General features: G+C 37.1%; 1 protein-coding gene across 2 annotated transcripts in view; it reads right to left on the bottom strand.

Moving 5' to 3' along the window:
* Positions 1-14,569, bottom strand: part of MAP2K5 (mitogen-activated protein kinase kinase 5) — a 263,443-nt gene that overhangs the window by 109,148 nt on the left and 139,726 nt on the right. For both annotated transcript variants that reach the window (XM_001174814.6, XM_001174812.7), the window contains exons 14-15: positions 5,365-5,438; positions 4,349-4,399 (exon numbers count right to left, since the gene is read on the bottom strand). In XM_001174814.6, coding sequence (XP_001174814.1) covers positions 4,349-4,399; positions 5,365-5,438 — 125 coding nt within the window. The remainder of the gene's footprint in view (positions 1-4,348; positions 4,400-5,364; positions 5,439-14,569) is intronic.

Below are 14,569 nucleotides of genomic sequence, written 5' to 3'. Positions count from 1 at the left end.
CATTGCTGCTTAATGTGCCCATACTTGGTTTTTCTAAATGACTAATGATGTTACAAAAGCCTCCCTGTCTTTTTCCTAATTATCTTTTCTATATTTTACGCTTTCGATTACAGATTAAGTGAGATTATTCACATATACAGGGCTATTTCATTCTGATACATTTTCTTTTTCATATTTGAGTAGCTTAGCTGGCTGTGTTTGGGTAATTTTGGGCTGTCTATACCTTGAAACACAAGCAAGATTCTTAATACGAAAAGTTAAATGCTGTGCTTATAATTAGAGAACAAGACACTTTTGGAATGCAGCTTTCGTGAACTAATTCATTCGTCTGGCACTGTGTGAGGTACTGGATATATAGAGTGAGCAGAATAAATCTTGCCACTGTGAAAGTCATAATCTAGATTGAGGGAGATGCATAAATAATATGGGTATAATGAGAGGCACAGCAATTAAGAATTTAGTCTCTGAAGGCAGATCACTTAATTTTGAGTTCTGATTGACACTTATGAGCTTTGTGAACTTGGGTAAGTCACTTAACTTCTCTTGCTTCAGTTTCTTTATCTCTAAAATGAGAATAATAATATTACCTATGTCATAGTGTTGTGAGGATTTAAAAGTTAATATATGTAAGAAGAGTGATTGGCACATAAAGCTACTTAAGCGTAAGCTATTATTATTACTGATGTTATTATCACTATACAGAAGTATGCATGAATATAAAGTGAGGGAAATACATAAGATGAGGGTATCAAATGACTTCTAATGATGTATTCCTGCAATTTTTTATTTGTCCTCTTCCCCACTTCTTCACCCTCACCCATGCCTTCTATTTCTGAGTATTTGCTCATCCATTCACAGTGATCTTTCTCTTGTGCAAGCATCCTTTTCATATACTGTTTGAATCATCAAGTTTGTACACTGTAAGTCTCATTTTCTTTTCTTTTTTCTTTTTGAGACTGAGTTTCACTCTTGTTGCCCAGGCTGGAGTGCAATGGTGCGATCTCAGCTCACCGCAACCTCCGCCTCCCGGGTTCAAGTGATTCTCCTGCCTCAGCGTCCTGAGTAGCTGGGATTACAGGCATGCACCACCACGCCCAGCTGATTTTTTGTATTTTTAGTAGAGATGGGGTTTCTCCATGTTGGTCAGCCTGGTCTCAAACTCCTGACCTCAGGTGATCTGCCTGCCTTGGCCTCCCAAAGTGCTGGGATTACAGGTGTGAGCCACTGTGCCCAGCCTGTCTTATTTACTAAATGTATGTTTGGTACAACTTAAGTCTTTATTATGTCACACATAATGCTGCTACATATAATGTCGTGTTCCCTGTTTCACCCAAGTCTTATCTAGATTATAGAGTGGTTCCACTGTACCTAACAGCATAGAAGATGCTCAGTAAATGCTGGTTGATTATTGAAGGTGCTCAGTTTCAGATACAACTTTCACTGGCATAGATCAGGGGCTGGCAAACTTTTTCGGTAAAGGGTCAGCTAGTAAATATTTTTCATGTTATGAGCCATATACTTTCTGCTGCAACTGTCACAACTACTCAACTCTGCCACTGTAGTGCTAAAGGGGCCATGCATAATATATAAGCAAATGGGTGTGGACATGTTCCAATAAAACTTTATTTACAAAAATAGGCAGTAAGAGCTTGGAAGAGTGATCAGTACATTGTTCCAGTAAATTGAATTTGGCCTGAGAACTGTAGTTCATGGATATTTGGTATAGGGCTCATGTAGAACTCAAAATTATAAAATATACCAGCTAAAATGAGAACTAGTTGTGGTTAAAAAAAAAAAAAGCTCAGCTCTTTTCTCTCAAGAGACTGTCAGCAGATAAAAGTCAGGGATTCATACCTGTACTATAATAATATAGGTTATTTCCACCTCCCCCCACCCCCAACCTTACACCACGTAGGTGAGCACTTGGCCAATAAGAGCCTCCTACTGACCTGAGCAAAGCACTCACTCTCAAGCTATCATTGCTCCTTTTCTAGGTATCTTATGCTTTTTATAGCTTGAACTACAAAGCTGACGACCAGAATTCACTCACCTAAGAAGCAAAGCAATTTTAGTTTTGTCAATCCAAGCTAACATTTCATAATTTTAATCCTCACATTTTCAATTAACAGATGGATGCATCACATTCATCCATAAACAAAAATAAAAAACTAATTTCTTTAATGTACACCTGGGAAAGACAACTGTAATCTGGATTTGCACATTCAAATATAATGCAATTTAATTATCAGAGGAATTTAAAGCTACTAAGAACATGCTGGGTAGTTGAGCAATTGTTTCATTTATAGTCATGTCCCCCCAACTTTTAAAAAATTACAGTGTTTCATATTCTTTCAAAGACTTAAACCTTAGCATTCAGCAAAGCTATAAAGGTGGCTCACCAATCTCACCTAACTTGGTAGAGGAAGGAAGGTAATTACATTTTATAAAAACAGATATGATGACTTCAGAGGTTAATTTATTATTTTTCCTATTATTATACAAGAAAGTATAAACTTTCTTTAAAAACCACGCAAGACAAAAATGAGCTATTCTGGTATCTGAATGAAAACAAAATGTTTTGTATTGTTCTGAGAATAAGGTTTAGGTTTAGAATTAGGTTTAGAATAAGGTTCCATCCCTAAATCTTTTTTTTTTTTAATTTATTATTATTATACTTTAAGTTTTAGGGTACACGTGCACAATGTGCAGGTTAGTTGCATATGTATATATGTGCCATGCTGGTGCACTGCACCCACTAACTCATCATCTAGCATTAGGTATATCTCCCAATGCTATCCCTCCCCCCTCCCCCCACCCCACAACAGTCCCCAGAGTGTGATGTTCCCCTTCCTGTGTCCATGTGTTCTCATTGTTCAGTTCCCACCTATGAGTGAGAATATGCGGTGTTTGGTTTTTTGTTCTTGCGATAGTTTACTGAGAATGATGATTTCCAATTTCATCCATGTCCCTACAAAGGACATGAACTCATCATTTTGTATGGCTGCATAGTATTCCATGGTGTATATGTGCCACATTTTCTTAATCCAGTCTATCATTGATGGACATTTGGGTTGGTTCCAAGTCTTTGCTATTGTGAATAATGCCGCAATAAACATACGTGTGCATGTGTCTTTATAGCAGCATGATTTATAATCCTTTGGGTATATACCCAGTAATGGGATGGCTGGGTCAAATGGTATTTCTAGTTCTAGATCCCTGAGGAATCGCCACAATGGTTGAACTAGTTTACAGTCCCACCAACAGTGTAAAAGTGTTCCTATTTCTCCACATCCTCTCCAGCACCTGTTGTTTCCTGACTTTTTAATGATCGCCATTCTAACTGGTGTGAGATGGTATCTCATTGTGGTTTTGATTTGCATTTCTCTGATGGCCAGTGATGATGAGCATTTTTTCATGTGTTTTTTCCATCCCTAAATCTTTAATCAAGATAATATATACAGAAAGAATACTGAGACTAAGACCCACGGTTTTATCCATACTAACATCATTTAATTTCATGACATATTAACAAAGCCTATTAGAGATGAAAGGGACTACCTAAATAAATTTAGAGCTTTCATTATAAAAAATTATCTTTGTTACAGGAAGACAAAACTTTGCTCCAAAATTAATACTAGATAAGTTTCCTGTTTAATTTTTTTTCCCTTTGACTCTCAAGGTGATTATGAAAACCCATAAACTAAAGTATTTTTATGAAAACAAATAACTTCCCTTACTCAAAAGCCAAGTCTGCACTGGTCTTTGAAACAGCCTTATGCTTCTACTTGTTATTGTTGGTAAGTTTATTTCAGTGCAACTAAATAATCTTACAATAGGCATGAATAACAACTAAACAAAATATAAAGGTACAAGTTCTATAGAAAACAGCCCCCTAAACCTTTACATTCAGAGATCCATAAATAAAATTTGGCTACATCAGTAATTTAATTTTGATCTGGTGACAAAGCATGTTCATATTCCAAGAAAAAAAAAACCCAATTTTATTGACTGACATTTGGGGATACTTGAGGGTTAATTAAATAAGAAATGTGGAAAAGTGGCCAGTATGCTACAAGGTGAAATTTTTCTGTAGGATTAAACTTCGAAACTCAGCGATTTCACATTTGAACCAACCAGTTAAGTCAACAAAGTCAGATAAGTTGATAGCTCCTGTAAAAACCCTAATGTCTTTTAGAAAGATTTAAAAATCAGATCATGACTAGATTGACTTTGCAATTTATGATCTGCTAGGCTAAAGCTGTGGAATTAATTCAAGAATTATACATTACCAAGTACATAAAGATAAAGATGTTGGTTTTAAACGTTATTTTTGCATAAGTTTACTTACCGCCATATAAGCATTTGTTCCAACATACGTCTTGGCTATAGAATTCACCAGCTATGAGACAAAACAGTCTGTTAGAACAATATAAAGATAATGTGGAAATAAAATGGGCAATTATTCCTCATTTAACCTACAATCATCATTCGTATAAATCAACTAAAAATTATGTAAAAGGGAACAAATTTATCTACAAAGGCAATAAAAATGATTAAATCTCTCTTTTCTTTTGAATGTGATTTCCAGTTTAAACAAGCACAGCATTACAGTTTATAGCAGATAACCTTAAACAATTCACTTAAGCAGGATGCCTATCGCTTTAGTATCCCAAACCCGCCTGATATAAAAAGTCATTTTAAAGCAGAATTTGAACACACTTAATTTTTAGTCAGATGGCTCAAGATGTGAATGAAGCCCCATGCATTACTAGAATGAAATGAACACTAAATACGCTGGAGGGATAACAGACTTTGACAACTCATAATACAACGATGACCTTCGCTTTGGTCTTCGTGTTTGGCTGGGAGTAAAGGTGGCTGCAATTCAAATCAACATCACAGCACGCTCATGGGTCACTATCACTGCGTTTCTCAGGGGAGGTCCAAAATGGAAATTAATTAAAATTTGTGCTGCACATTGTAATGGCCCTCCACCATTGTTGCTCCCAATATTAATTTTTATTGTGGGCCAGTTGGGCTCCCCAGGCACAGCTCCCACTCTGCCCTCCCTTTTGTCTGGCCAGAACGCTTTCATATCAAAGCTGCATATCAATGAAGTTTGCTATTCGTAAGTAGTAATTACAATATCAGCAGTTTTTACTGTCATTAAACAATGAACAATCATATTCTGATGAAGGAAACTCGCTCAGAGATTAAAAATGAATAACACACTCCCAGACGAGGAAAAGATGCAGAGTTTCTGTTTGTCTGGCAGCTAGGTGATTTTTCAATCCAGAGAACAGAATGAAAATATAAAGGGGTTGTTGCAGAGAAAAGAGTACACTGGGAGGAAAAGAGACATACCTGAGTGCTAACTCCAAAATCACACAGCTTAACCTGTCCTCTTGTGTTTACTAGCATATTGGAGGGCTTCACGTCTAAAAAGGGACCAGAAAAGGCCATGTAACTAATTCCATGTATCTACAGCGTTTGTTCTTTAAAAGCACACATGCACACCACACCAAGTTGCAGAAATGACATCATCTGCTCAATCCGAAATTCAAATCACAAATTTAATGAAAAGCATTTTTTTTTAACTGAAGGTAAAATGTAAGGTCTTAACTCCTCCACGTTCAATGATTTCTGGTTTCTACAGAAGAAAGAGTTTATTTTAAGTGAAAGTGAAATCAAACCTTGGCTTACAACAACAGTAAATACACCCATCATCCTATCCCTAGTTTTTCAGGAAAAGTAGGTAGATAAGAAAATGTAATCTTCTTGCAAAGAATTTGCACAAAAAGGATGAGTTTTGCTCTATATGTGTAATTATCAAGCTAGTCCTCCTATCTAAGTAATAGTAATGCCAAAGGGAGGCAACAAGGAAAAATCATTCATATGCTACGGGTAACAGGTCATATTTGAATGAAACCGATGAGGAAATGAATGTAGTACTGCTATTTCACATGTTTTACAAGGCAAATGCTACTTCAGATAATACTTAGAAATTTATCTAAAAGATGTGTATATATGTGTACATGCATGTGCTTATTAGTCTTTGTTTCATTTATCCTTCTCTTCCCTTACATTATTTTTGGCTGCTGTTATAGTTAACAAAAGAATTGACATAGATTTCACCAAAGCACTCAGTCGCTAAGTAATGACACAAAGGATTTTTGTGAAGCATCTTCAGAGACAACAATGAGCCTTTTCAGGAATTCAGGGAGCCCAAAAAAGCCATCCAAGGAGGACAAGAGCATACCACTTTTGATGGTATAGAGCAGCATCTGCTTCAATGCGTCTTTTATGGCAAAAGTGTAGTCTAGCAGAGACAACTGGTTATATTTAAAACAGCATATAATCTCGACTACACTGACACTGAACAGGAGACTCAATTTTTTGGTGTAACATTTTTTAAAAAACTGTAAATGAGTTAATCTTCTCCTGACCTTCCATCCGGCAAAAGGGTACCACAACAAAGTATCTTGCCAAGAGTAGATACTTAATTCAAATTTCAAGTTCACACACAGTAACTATTACTGAATTATACTTATGTGACAGGCAATGTGCTTGGCATTTTCTTAAACATTAGCTCATTTAGCCTGCTAAATATTATCAGCCTCAGTTAGCCTGATAACTGACATTTGAATGTAAATTCCATGAATTTACAAGAAATTCCATGAATTTACATTACAAGAAAAGGACTTTGTCTCTTTTCTTGACTACTGTGCTCCCAGCCCCTGAAAGAGTGCCAGATATATTTCAAGTGCTCGATAAACATTTGTTGAATGGATGAGTGAATAAAGAATGGAAACCACAAGTACATATTGTGGTTGATGATTCTGTTTCAGTGATGAGGGGTGAACTGTAGAGCCTGTCTCTGTAGCAAGCCCTTCAGATACCACACACTATAACCTCTATTGGGAGGCTCTATGAATTCAAGTTGGTATGCACAGGCAGGTGTAAGCTCTTTTTATCGGTATCATTGCCCCAAGAAATAAATAAGTTCACAGGGTAGGAGTATACTTTATACATCTTTAAATGTATCCCTTCCAAGCACAGTATCTTGTTCACTGATTGATGGCTTTTTATATGATACATTAAATTTACTAATACATGGCCGGGAGCAGTGGCTCACGCATGCAATCCCAACATTTTGGGAGGCTGAGGCAGGCAGATCACTGGGGGTCAGGAGTTCAAGACCAGCCTGGCCAACATGGCAAAACCTCATCTCTACTAAAAATACAAAAATTAGCCAGGCGTGGTGGCGGACACCTGTAATCTCAGCTACTTGGGAGGCTGAGGGAGGAGAATTGCTTCAACCTGGGAAACGGAGGTTGCAGTGAGCTGAGATGGTGCCACTGCACTGTAGTCTGGGTATCAGAGCGAGACTTGTCTCCAAAAAAAAAAATTGCTAAGACAAATGTCCCCTTTACCAGCAAGTCCCTGGTCTCTTGGCGTCTATAGTTTTCTCTAATTTTTCAACATAATTCTTATACCATCATCATATTAAACCTTAAATATACCACTTTCACTACATCACTTGTCTCCTTAAGGAGGAGGTTAAGTATTCTCTGACACGCCCCCCACCAACCAGAACATGAACTCCTTAAGAACAGGGTTGTGCTTTCAAGTGTTCCCCAGCAGTTAGCACAACACATCATAGCCACAGTAGACACTTAAATGTTTGCTGAACTGAAACAAATGTTAGATTCTACATAGTTTGGTCTTATTTTTCAAATCTAGTTCTTATCATGGGCCCTCAGTTTTAAATATTTTTCTTTTGCACAATTTGTTCTTTTACATATTGATGTCCTAAACTAGGGGTGTACAATCTTTTGGCTTCCCTGGGCCACATTGGAAGAAGAACTGTCTTGGACCACATATAAAATACACTAACAATAGCTGATGAGATTTACAAAAAATGGCACACACACAAAAATCCCATAATGTTTTAACAAAGTTTACAAATTTGCGATGGGCTGCACTACTCAAAGCCATCCTGTGGCTCATGTGGCCCGTGGAGCATGGGTTGGACAAGTTTGCCCTAAACCATTCTTAAGCTACCATATCAGATGGAGACAGTTAATGAACAAATATTTTGAACACCTGGAAGAAGGTGCTGCCTGGAAATTAAGAGGTATGCTAAAAGCAGCAAATCTTCAGTTTCAATCAGATACATCTGACTTAAGTGGATCAATGGAAAGACAAAATAATAAAACAACAAAACTGCTAAACTATATTCCAAAAGACAAGGTGTAAATAAGAACCTGACTGCATTTTCCAGCTTTCCAACATCTTTTTAACATATATGTAAGCCTACTGTATGACTTTTCCATATTCTCCCCTCAATCTGGTTTCCAGAAGTACTTTATGTGTGAAAGTAGTAGACATCCAGTCATCCTCAAATCAATCTTTGCATTCCAATGAGACTGTTTTAATCACTGTCTCAAAAGAAAAAAAAACCTCATCATTAAGGCTTTGTTCATTCTGTTTTCATCATCTCCTTCCCACCCCCAGGTTTAGAAACCTTTCCTCCATATTTTCCAACTATCTGAATCCTGCCCATCCTTCATCTCAGGCCATCAAAGTCACTACCTTCTTTGAATTTCTGTAGCATCTGTCTGTACCATTTGTTTGGGACAAAGCATATGATTTATGTATGTAACGTATGGGACAAAGCACATGATTTATGTATGTAATGTATGTATGTATGTATGTATGTATTTCAGAGACAGGGTCTTGCTATGTTGCCCAGGCTGACCTCAAACTTTTGGGCTCAAGTGATCCTTCTGCCTCAGCCTCCCGAGTCAAAGGGACTACAGATGTTTGCCACTGCACTCAGCTTTAATGACATTTTATACTAAGAGTTACTTAATGTTTTTGCTGTTATCAGTATCATCACCCAAAGAAATAAGTTCATAGGGTAGGAGTATACTTTATACATCTTTAAATGTATCCCTGCCGAGCACAGTATCTTGTTCACTGGTTGATAGCTTTTTAAATGATACATTAAATTTGCTAATATAAATATCCCCTTTACCAGCAACCTTGAGACATAATTTGAACCTAACAACCCCCTTTAACAAAGTCAATGAATCTGGGCTAGGAGACATATGACCTGGGTTTTAGTCTTTTTGATCCTGTCACAAATTTGGCACATGACTTTGGCCTTGGCATGTGATGTTTTAGTTTCCAACTCTGTAGGGAGATAACAGTTACCTTGTCAATATTAGAGAACTGTGAGGATTAGATGAGATAACGAATGTAAAATTGCTTTTTAAACTGTCCAACATTCTTTAAGTGTATTATTATTATCAATTGGTAACCAACCAAGCTAGAAAAAGTTGTATATTTCATTATATTTAGAAAATAATTTCTATTGCTACTGTGGCAATTAAAGCTGTATTTGAGTAAAATACTAGCTCAAAGAAAATAATTTCCAAAGCCCAGTAAGTAGGACTGTAAAACCAATGTGATGTTTACAAGGAAACATTTTTGCCAGACTATATGCATCCCTTCCTCAACAATGCTACTAAGCTGGTTTCCCTAGTTTTACACTTGCTCTATTATAGTTTGTGTTCAACACAGCAGCTAAAATGATCCCTTTAAAACCTAAGTCAGACCACGTCACTTCTTTGCCTAAAACCTCCAAAGCCTTTCCAACTCAGTGCAAAAATGGAAAGTTCTCCCAGAGGTCCCCAAGGCCCTTGTGAGCTGCCTCATACTCTCACCTTGCCACTCTTTTCCATGCCCACTCTGCTTCAGCTCACTGGCCTACCTGCCAGGTATGCTCTTGCGCTGTGGCTCTGTGTCCCTGGAATACTACTATGCTTCCACAAATTGTCCCTGGCTTGCTCCTTTGCTTTAGATTTTTGCCTGAATTTTTCTCCTTTGCTTTAGATTCTTACCTTTTTAGGGGAAGCCTTTCCTAACCACCTAGTATGCAGTAGCAATACCCCCCAGCTCAGATACTTCCTTTCCCTTTTCTTCTGCTTCAGTGTTCTTCTTAACATTTACCTCCATCAACACGCTCCATTTCTACACATAGATCTGTTAATTCTCAGTACTCCCCTCTTCAAGGGAAGCTCCATGAATGCATACTTGGTCTGTTTTGTTCACTACCACATCTAGAATGGTGTCTGGTACATACAGGAAACAATATTTGTTGAGCAAATGGTGAATAAATGGTATCTCTACTAAACAGGTGAACTAACATGCTGATCCGGAAGAGCATGAATTTGGCCTAAGAAGGAGCTCCATCTTTTCCCATTTAATGGACTACACTTCAGAATGAATACATTTCAAAATGACACTTCATTCTGAGAAGAATCCATAGTCATTTAAAAGTACTCACTCACAAATATTTACTGACACCTTACCATGTGCCAGATATGGTACTAGGTGCTGTGGAGAGAAACATGAGTAAGACCCTGTCTCTGGCCTCCAGGTGCATGTAGACCAAGAAGCAGTTTGGTATATTCTCTGAACAAAAATACTGTTCATGCGATTTTAGGATAACAATGTTGTTTATGTATATTCTAAGTGGGGTTTTCTTTCTGAACAATAGGGATGTTTCTTTTAATAAAGACAATGAAAGTTATGCAAATAAATAGCCCCTAAGCTTGGCTGTGCATATTTAAAAAATACAGCTTTTTGTGTTCTACTCCAGACTTATTGAACCAGAAACCAATCCAATACAGCCTGGTTTTCAGGCCAGCATTTAAAAGACCAACATAACTTACTGCATTTCCCTCTGATTTAACTTCTAAAAAGTTCAGAATATCTGAAGAGAAATTTCTTCTCGTTTCACTTTACTTTTTGAAATAAATCTCATTAAAAAAATCAATTTTACTGCAGCCATTTTGAATGTAGTTTGATGAGTCTGATGAATGTCTACAACCATGCAACCACACCATGATCAAGATATCGAACATTTCCATCACCTCAAAAGTTTGCTGTGTTTAAAGTTTAAAAACTTTAAAGTACTAGACATCCAGTCATCCTCAAACCAATCTTTGCATTCCACCTGGACTGTTTTAATCACTGTCTCAAAAAAAATCATTAAACCTTTGTTCATTCTGTTTTCACCATCTCCCTCCTACCCCCAGGTTTAGAAACCTTTAAACTTTAAAGTTTTTAAGCTCACCTCAAAAAGTTTTTAAACTCACCTCAAAAAGTTTGCTGTGTAAAAGTTTAAAAACTTTACAGTCAATTCTACCCTGACCCCCAGCCTTTGGTAAATCACTGAGTGTTTTTGTCATTATACATTAGTTTTGCTTCTTCTCATAAATTATAAACCCTACAACATGTTGTTGTTGTTATTATTATTATTATTATTATTATTATTATTATTAGAGACACAGTCTCACTCTGTTGCCCAGGCTGGAGTGCAGTGATGTGATCTTGGCTCACTGCAACCTCTGCCTCCTGGGTTCAAGTGATTCTCTTCAGCCTCCTGAGTAGCCAGGATTACAGGCGCCTGCCACCACCCCCAGCTAGTTTTTGTATTTTTAGTGAGACGGGAGTTTCACCATGTTGGCCAGGCTGGTCTCGAACTCCTGAACTCAAGTGATCTGCTTGCCCTGGCCTCCCAAAGTGCTGGGATTACAGGTGTGAGCCATCGCGCCTGGCCATGTTATTATTTTTCTTTAAACAATCTGCTGATTATTGTTGGATGATATATCTGTCATTATAATTGAAATAGGTGTCCTGCAAACACTGTACAGTTGTGTCTTGCTCTTTTATATAGTTTGACATTTGTGCTTTTAATTGGACTGTTTAGACCATTCACACTTAACGTAATTATTGATATGGCTGGGTTCAACTCTACCATCTATTTGCCCCATCTGACCTTTGTTCCTTTTTCTCTTCTTTTCCTGCTTTCTTTTGGGTTAGCTGGGCTAGTTCTTAGCATTCCACTAATCTCTACTATTTGCTTCTGAGCCAGAGGTTGGCAAACTTTTCCTGTAAAGAGTCATAAGTAGATATCTCAGGCTTTGAGAGCTATAAGCTTTTTGTTGTAACTACTCAAATTCTGCTGATGTAGTGCAAATGCAATGATAGGCCACATGTAAATGAACGGCCATGACTGTGTTCCAATTCCATTGTGTTTGTAAAAACAGGCAAAGGCCCAATTTTTGCCCATGGGTTGAATTTTGCCAGTCTGTTTGAAGCTTTATTTATTTATGGCTGTTCTAGAATTTACAATATGCTGCTTTAATTTTTTACAGTCTACCTTCAAGTAATATTAGGGTATTTCATTTATAATGTACAAACCTTACAATAATATATTTCCATTTTCTTCTTCTCATCTTTTATTTTCATACATCTTTCTTCTATGTACACTATAAGCGCCATAATATAATGTCTTTATTTTTCCTTTAAATAATTATATTTTAAAGACATTTAAAAGTGAGAAAACATCTTTTTATTTATCCACGATTTGTTAAACTATTTATTCCTTTGTGTAGATCTAACCATCCATCATCAGTTTCCTTCATCCTAAATAGCTTAACATTTTTTTGTAATGCTGGTCTACTGGCAATGAATTCTCTCATATTCATCTGAAAAAGTCTTTATTTAGCTGTTTATTTTTGGAAAATGTATTTGCTGGGCACAGAATTCTGGAATAACTTCTTTCTTTCAACATTTTAAAGATGTCTTTCCATTATCTTCTGGCTTGCATAGCTTGTGATATGAAGTCGGCTGTCAATCTTATCTTTGTTTCTCTACCTAATGTGCTCTGTTTTCTGTGAATATTTTTAAGATTTTCTTTTTACTCACTGGTTATCAAAATTTTTATTTTGATGTGCTTTGGTGTGGTTCTGTGTTCATCCTGGTTAGGGTTCATTGAGTTCTTAGATCTGTGGACTTACAGGCTTCACCAAATTTGGAAAGTTTTCAGCCATTATTTCTTCAAATTATTTTTTGTTTCCTTTTCTCTTTACTCTTCTTTTGAGACTCCACTTAACACATATATCTTAGACTTCTTGATAGTGTCTCAAAGATCATTAAGGTTGTGCTCATTTAAAAAAATATTTTTTCTAGTAGTAGAATGAGTAATTTTGGATAATTTCCAGATCTTTAACCTCCATATCACAATTTCTTCTGTAGTGTCTAATTCAGTTAATTCCATCAATTAAATTTTTATTTCAGATATTTTTCATAATTGAAAAATAAATGTTCAACTTGTTTGTCTTCCATTTCTCTCATTATGCTCATGTTTCCTATGAATTCCTTGGGCATATATAGTTTTTATAATAACTATTCTAAAGTCCTGTCTGCAAAGTACATTATTTCTGGTGTGTGTGTGGGAGGGGGGCATCTATTTCTACAGACTGATTTTTTCCAGGTTATAGTCTTTCATCCATAATCAGAAGAAAAATTCTTTGCTTGTCAACTGTTTATTTGGATTGTCAACATTGTGAATCTTGTGTCGTTGAATGCTGGATTTTATTGTAATCCAGAGTGTTGGACTTGATACTGGCAAGTAATATATCTGCTGAACACTGATAGCTGAATCATTTTGAGGCTGATTTTAGTCCTTTTATTTTAGGAGAGTTGAGAGTAACCACTACTACAGGGCTAGTTTAGCCCCACTGCTAAAGCATAATCCTTCTAATCTCTTTCTTGAATTCTCCAATGTGTTTAATGAGGCCTCTCTACACTGGATTATTAGAATTTAAATTATTCCCAACTTTGTATAAGTTTTGGGAATTGTTTGGCTTATAGTTCCCCAGAAATTTTCATTTCTAAACAGTAGTTGGTTGTCTAGCTTTGTAGGATTTCACTCTGTAAATGTAGAGGCTGATGTTAGGCCAGACGCAAGGAAACTCCTACGCAATTTCTAGAGCTCTTTCTCTGCATGTTCCTGCCTTTCTAGGACTCTGCTCTGTGAATTCTAGCCATTTTGGTCTCCTTGAACTCCAAATTCTGTCTTTTCAGCTCAGTAAGACCTTTGAGCTTTGTTTGGGTTTCTGTGCAGACAGCTTGGGTGATTGTAGGACTTACTTCATTTGTTTCTGTTCTCTCAGGGATCACTGTCTCACATTGCCTGTTGTCTAAAGTTTGAAGATAACTGTTTCACTATTTTGTCCAGTTTCCTAATTATTTCTGGTAGAGGGCAAATCCCACATCAGTGACTCCATGGGCAGAAGTAGAAGTATCTGTTTTTTTGTTTGTTTGTTTTGTTTTGTTTTTGAGACAGAGTCTTGCTCATGTCACCCAGGCTAAAGTGCAGTGGCGTGATCTCGGCTCACTGCCACCTCCAATGCCCAGGTTCAAGCTTCTCCTGCCTCAGCCTCCTGAGTAGCTAGGATTACAGGCGCCCACCAACACACCCGGTTAATTTTTGTACTTTTAGTAGTGATGGGGTTTCGCCATGTTGGCCAAGCTGGTCTCGAACTCCTGACCTCAGGTGATCCACCTGCCTCAGCCTCCCAAAGTGCTGGGACTACAGGCATGAGCCACCACACCCCACCTCCCTTTCTTTTAAAATGTTTGCTTTTGTCTTTTGTTCATTGTATTGACCTTATATCATAAACCACCTCGAATCCTTTTTTAAGGTAAT

This window comes from Pan troglodytes, chromosome 16 (genome assembly GCF_028858775.2).
Source record: "Pan troglodytes isolate AG18354 chromosome 16, NHGRI_mPanTro3-v2.0_pri, whole genome shotgun sequence".
Lineage (NCBI taxonomy): Eukaryota > Metazoa > Chordata > Mammalia > Primates > Hominidae > Pan > Pan troglodytes.
This window is presented reverse-complemented; position numbering and strand designations above follow the sequence as displayed.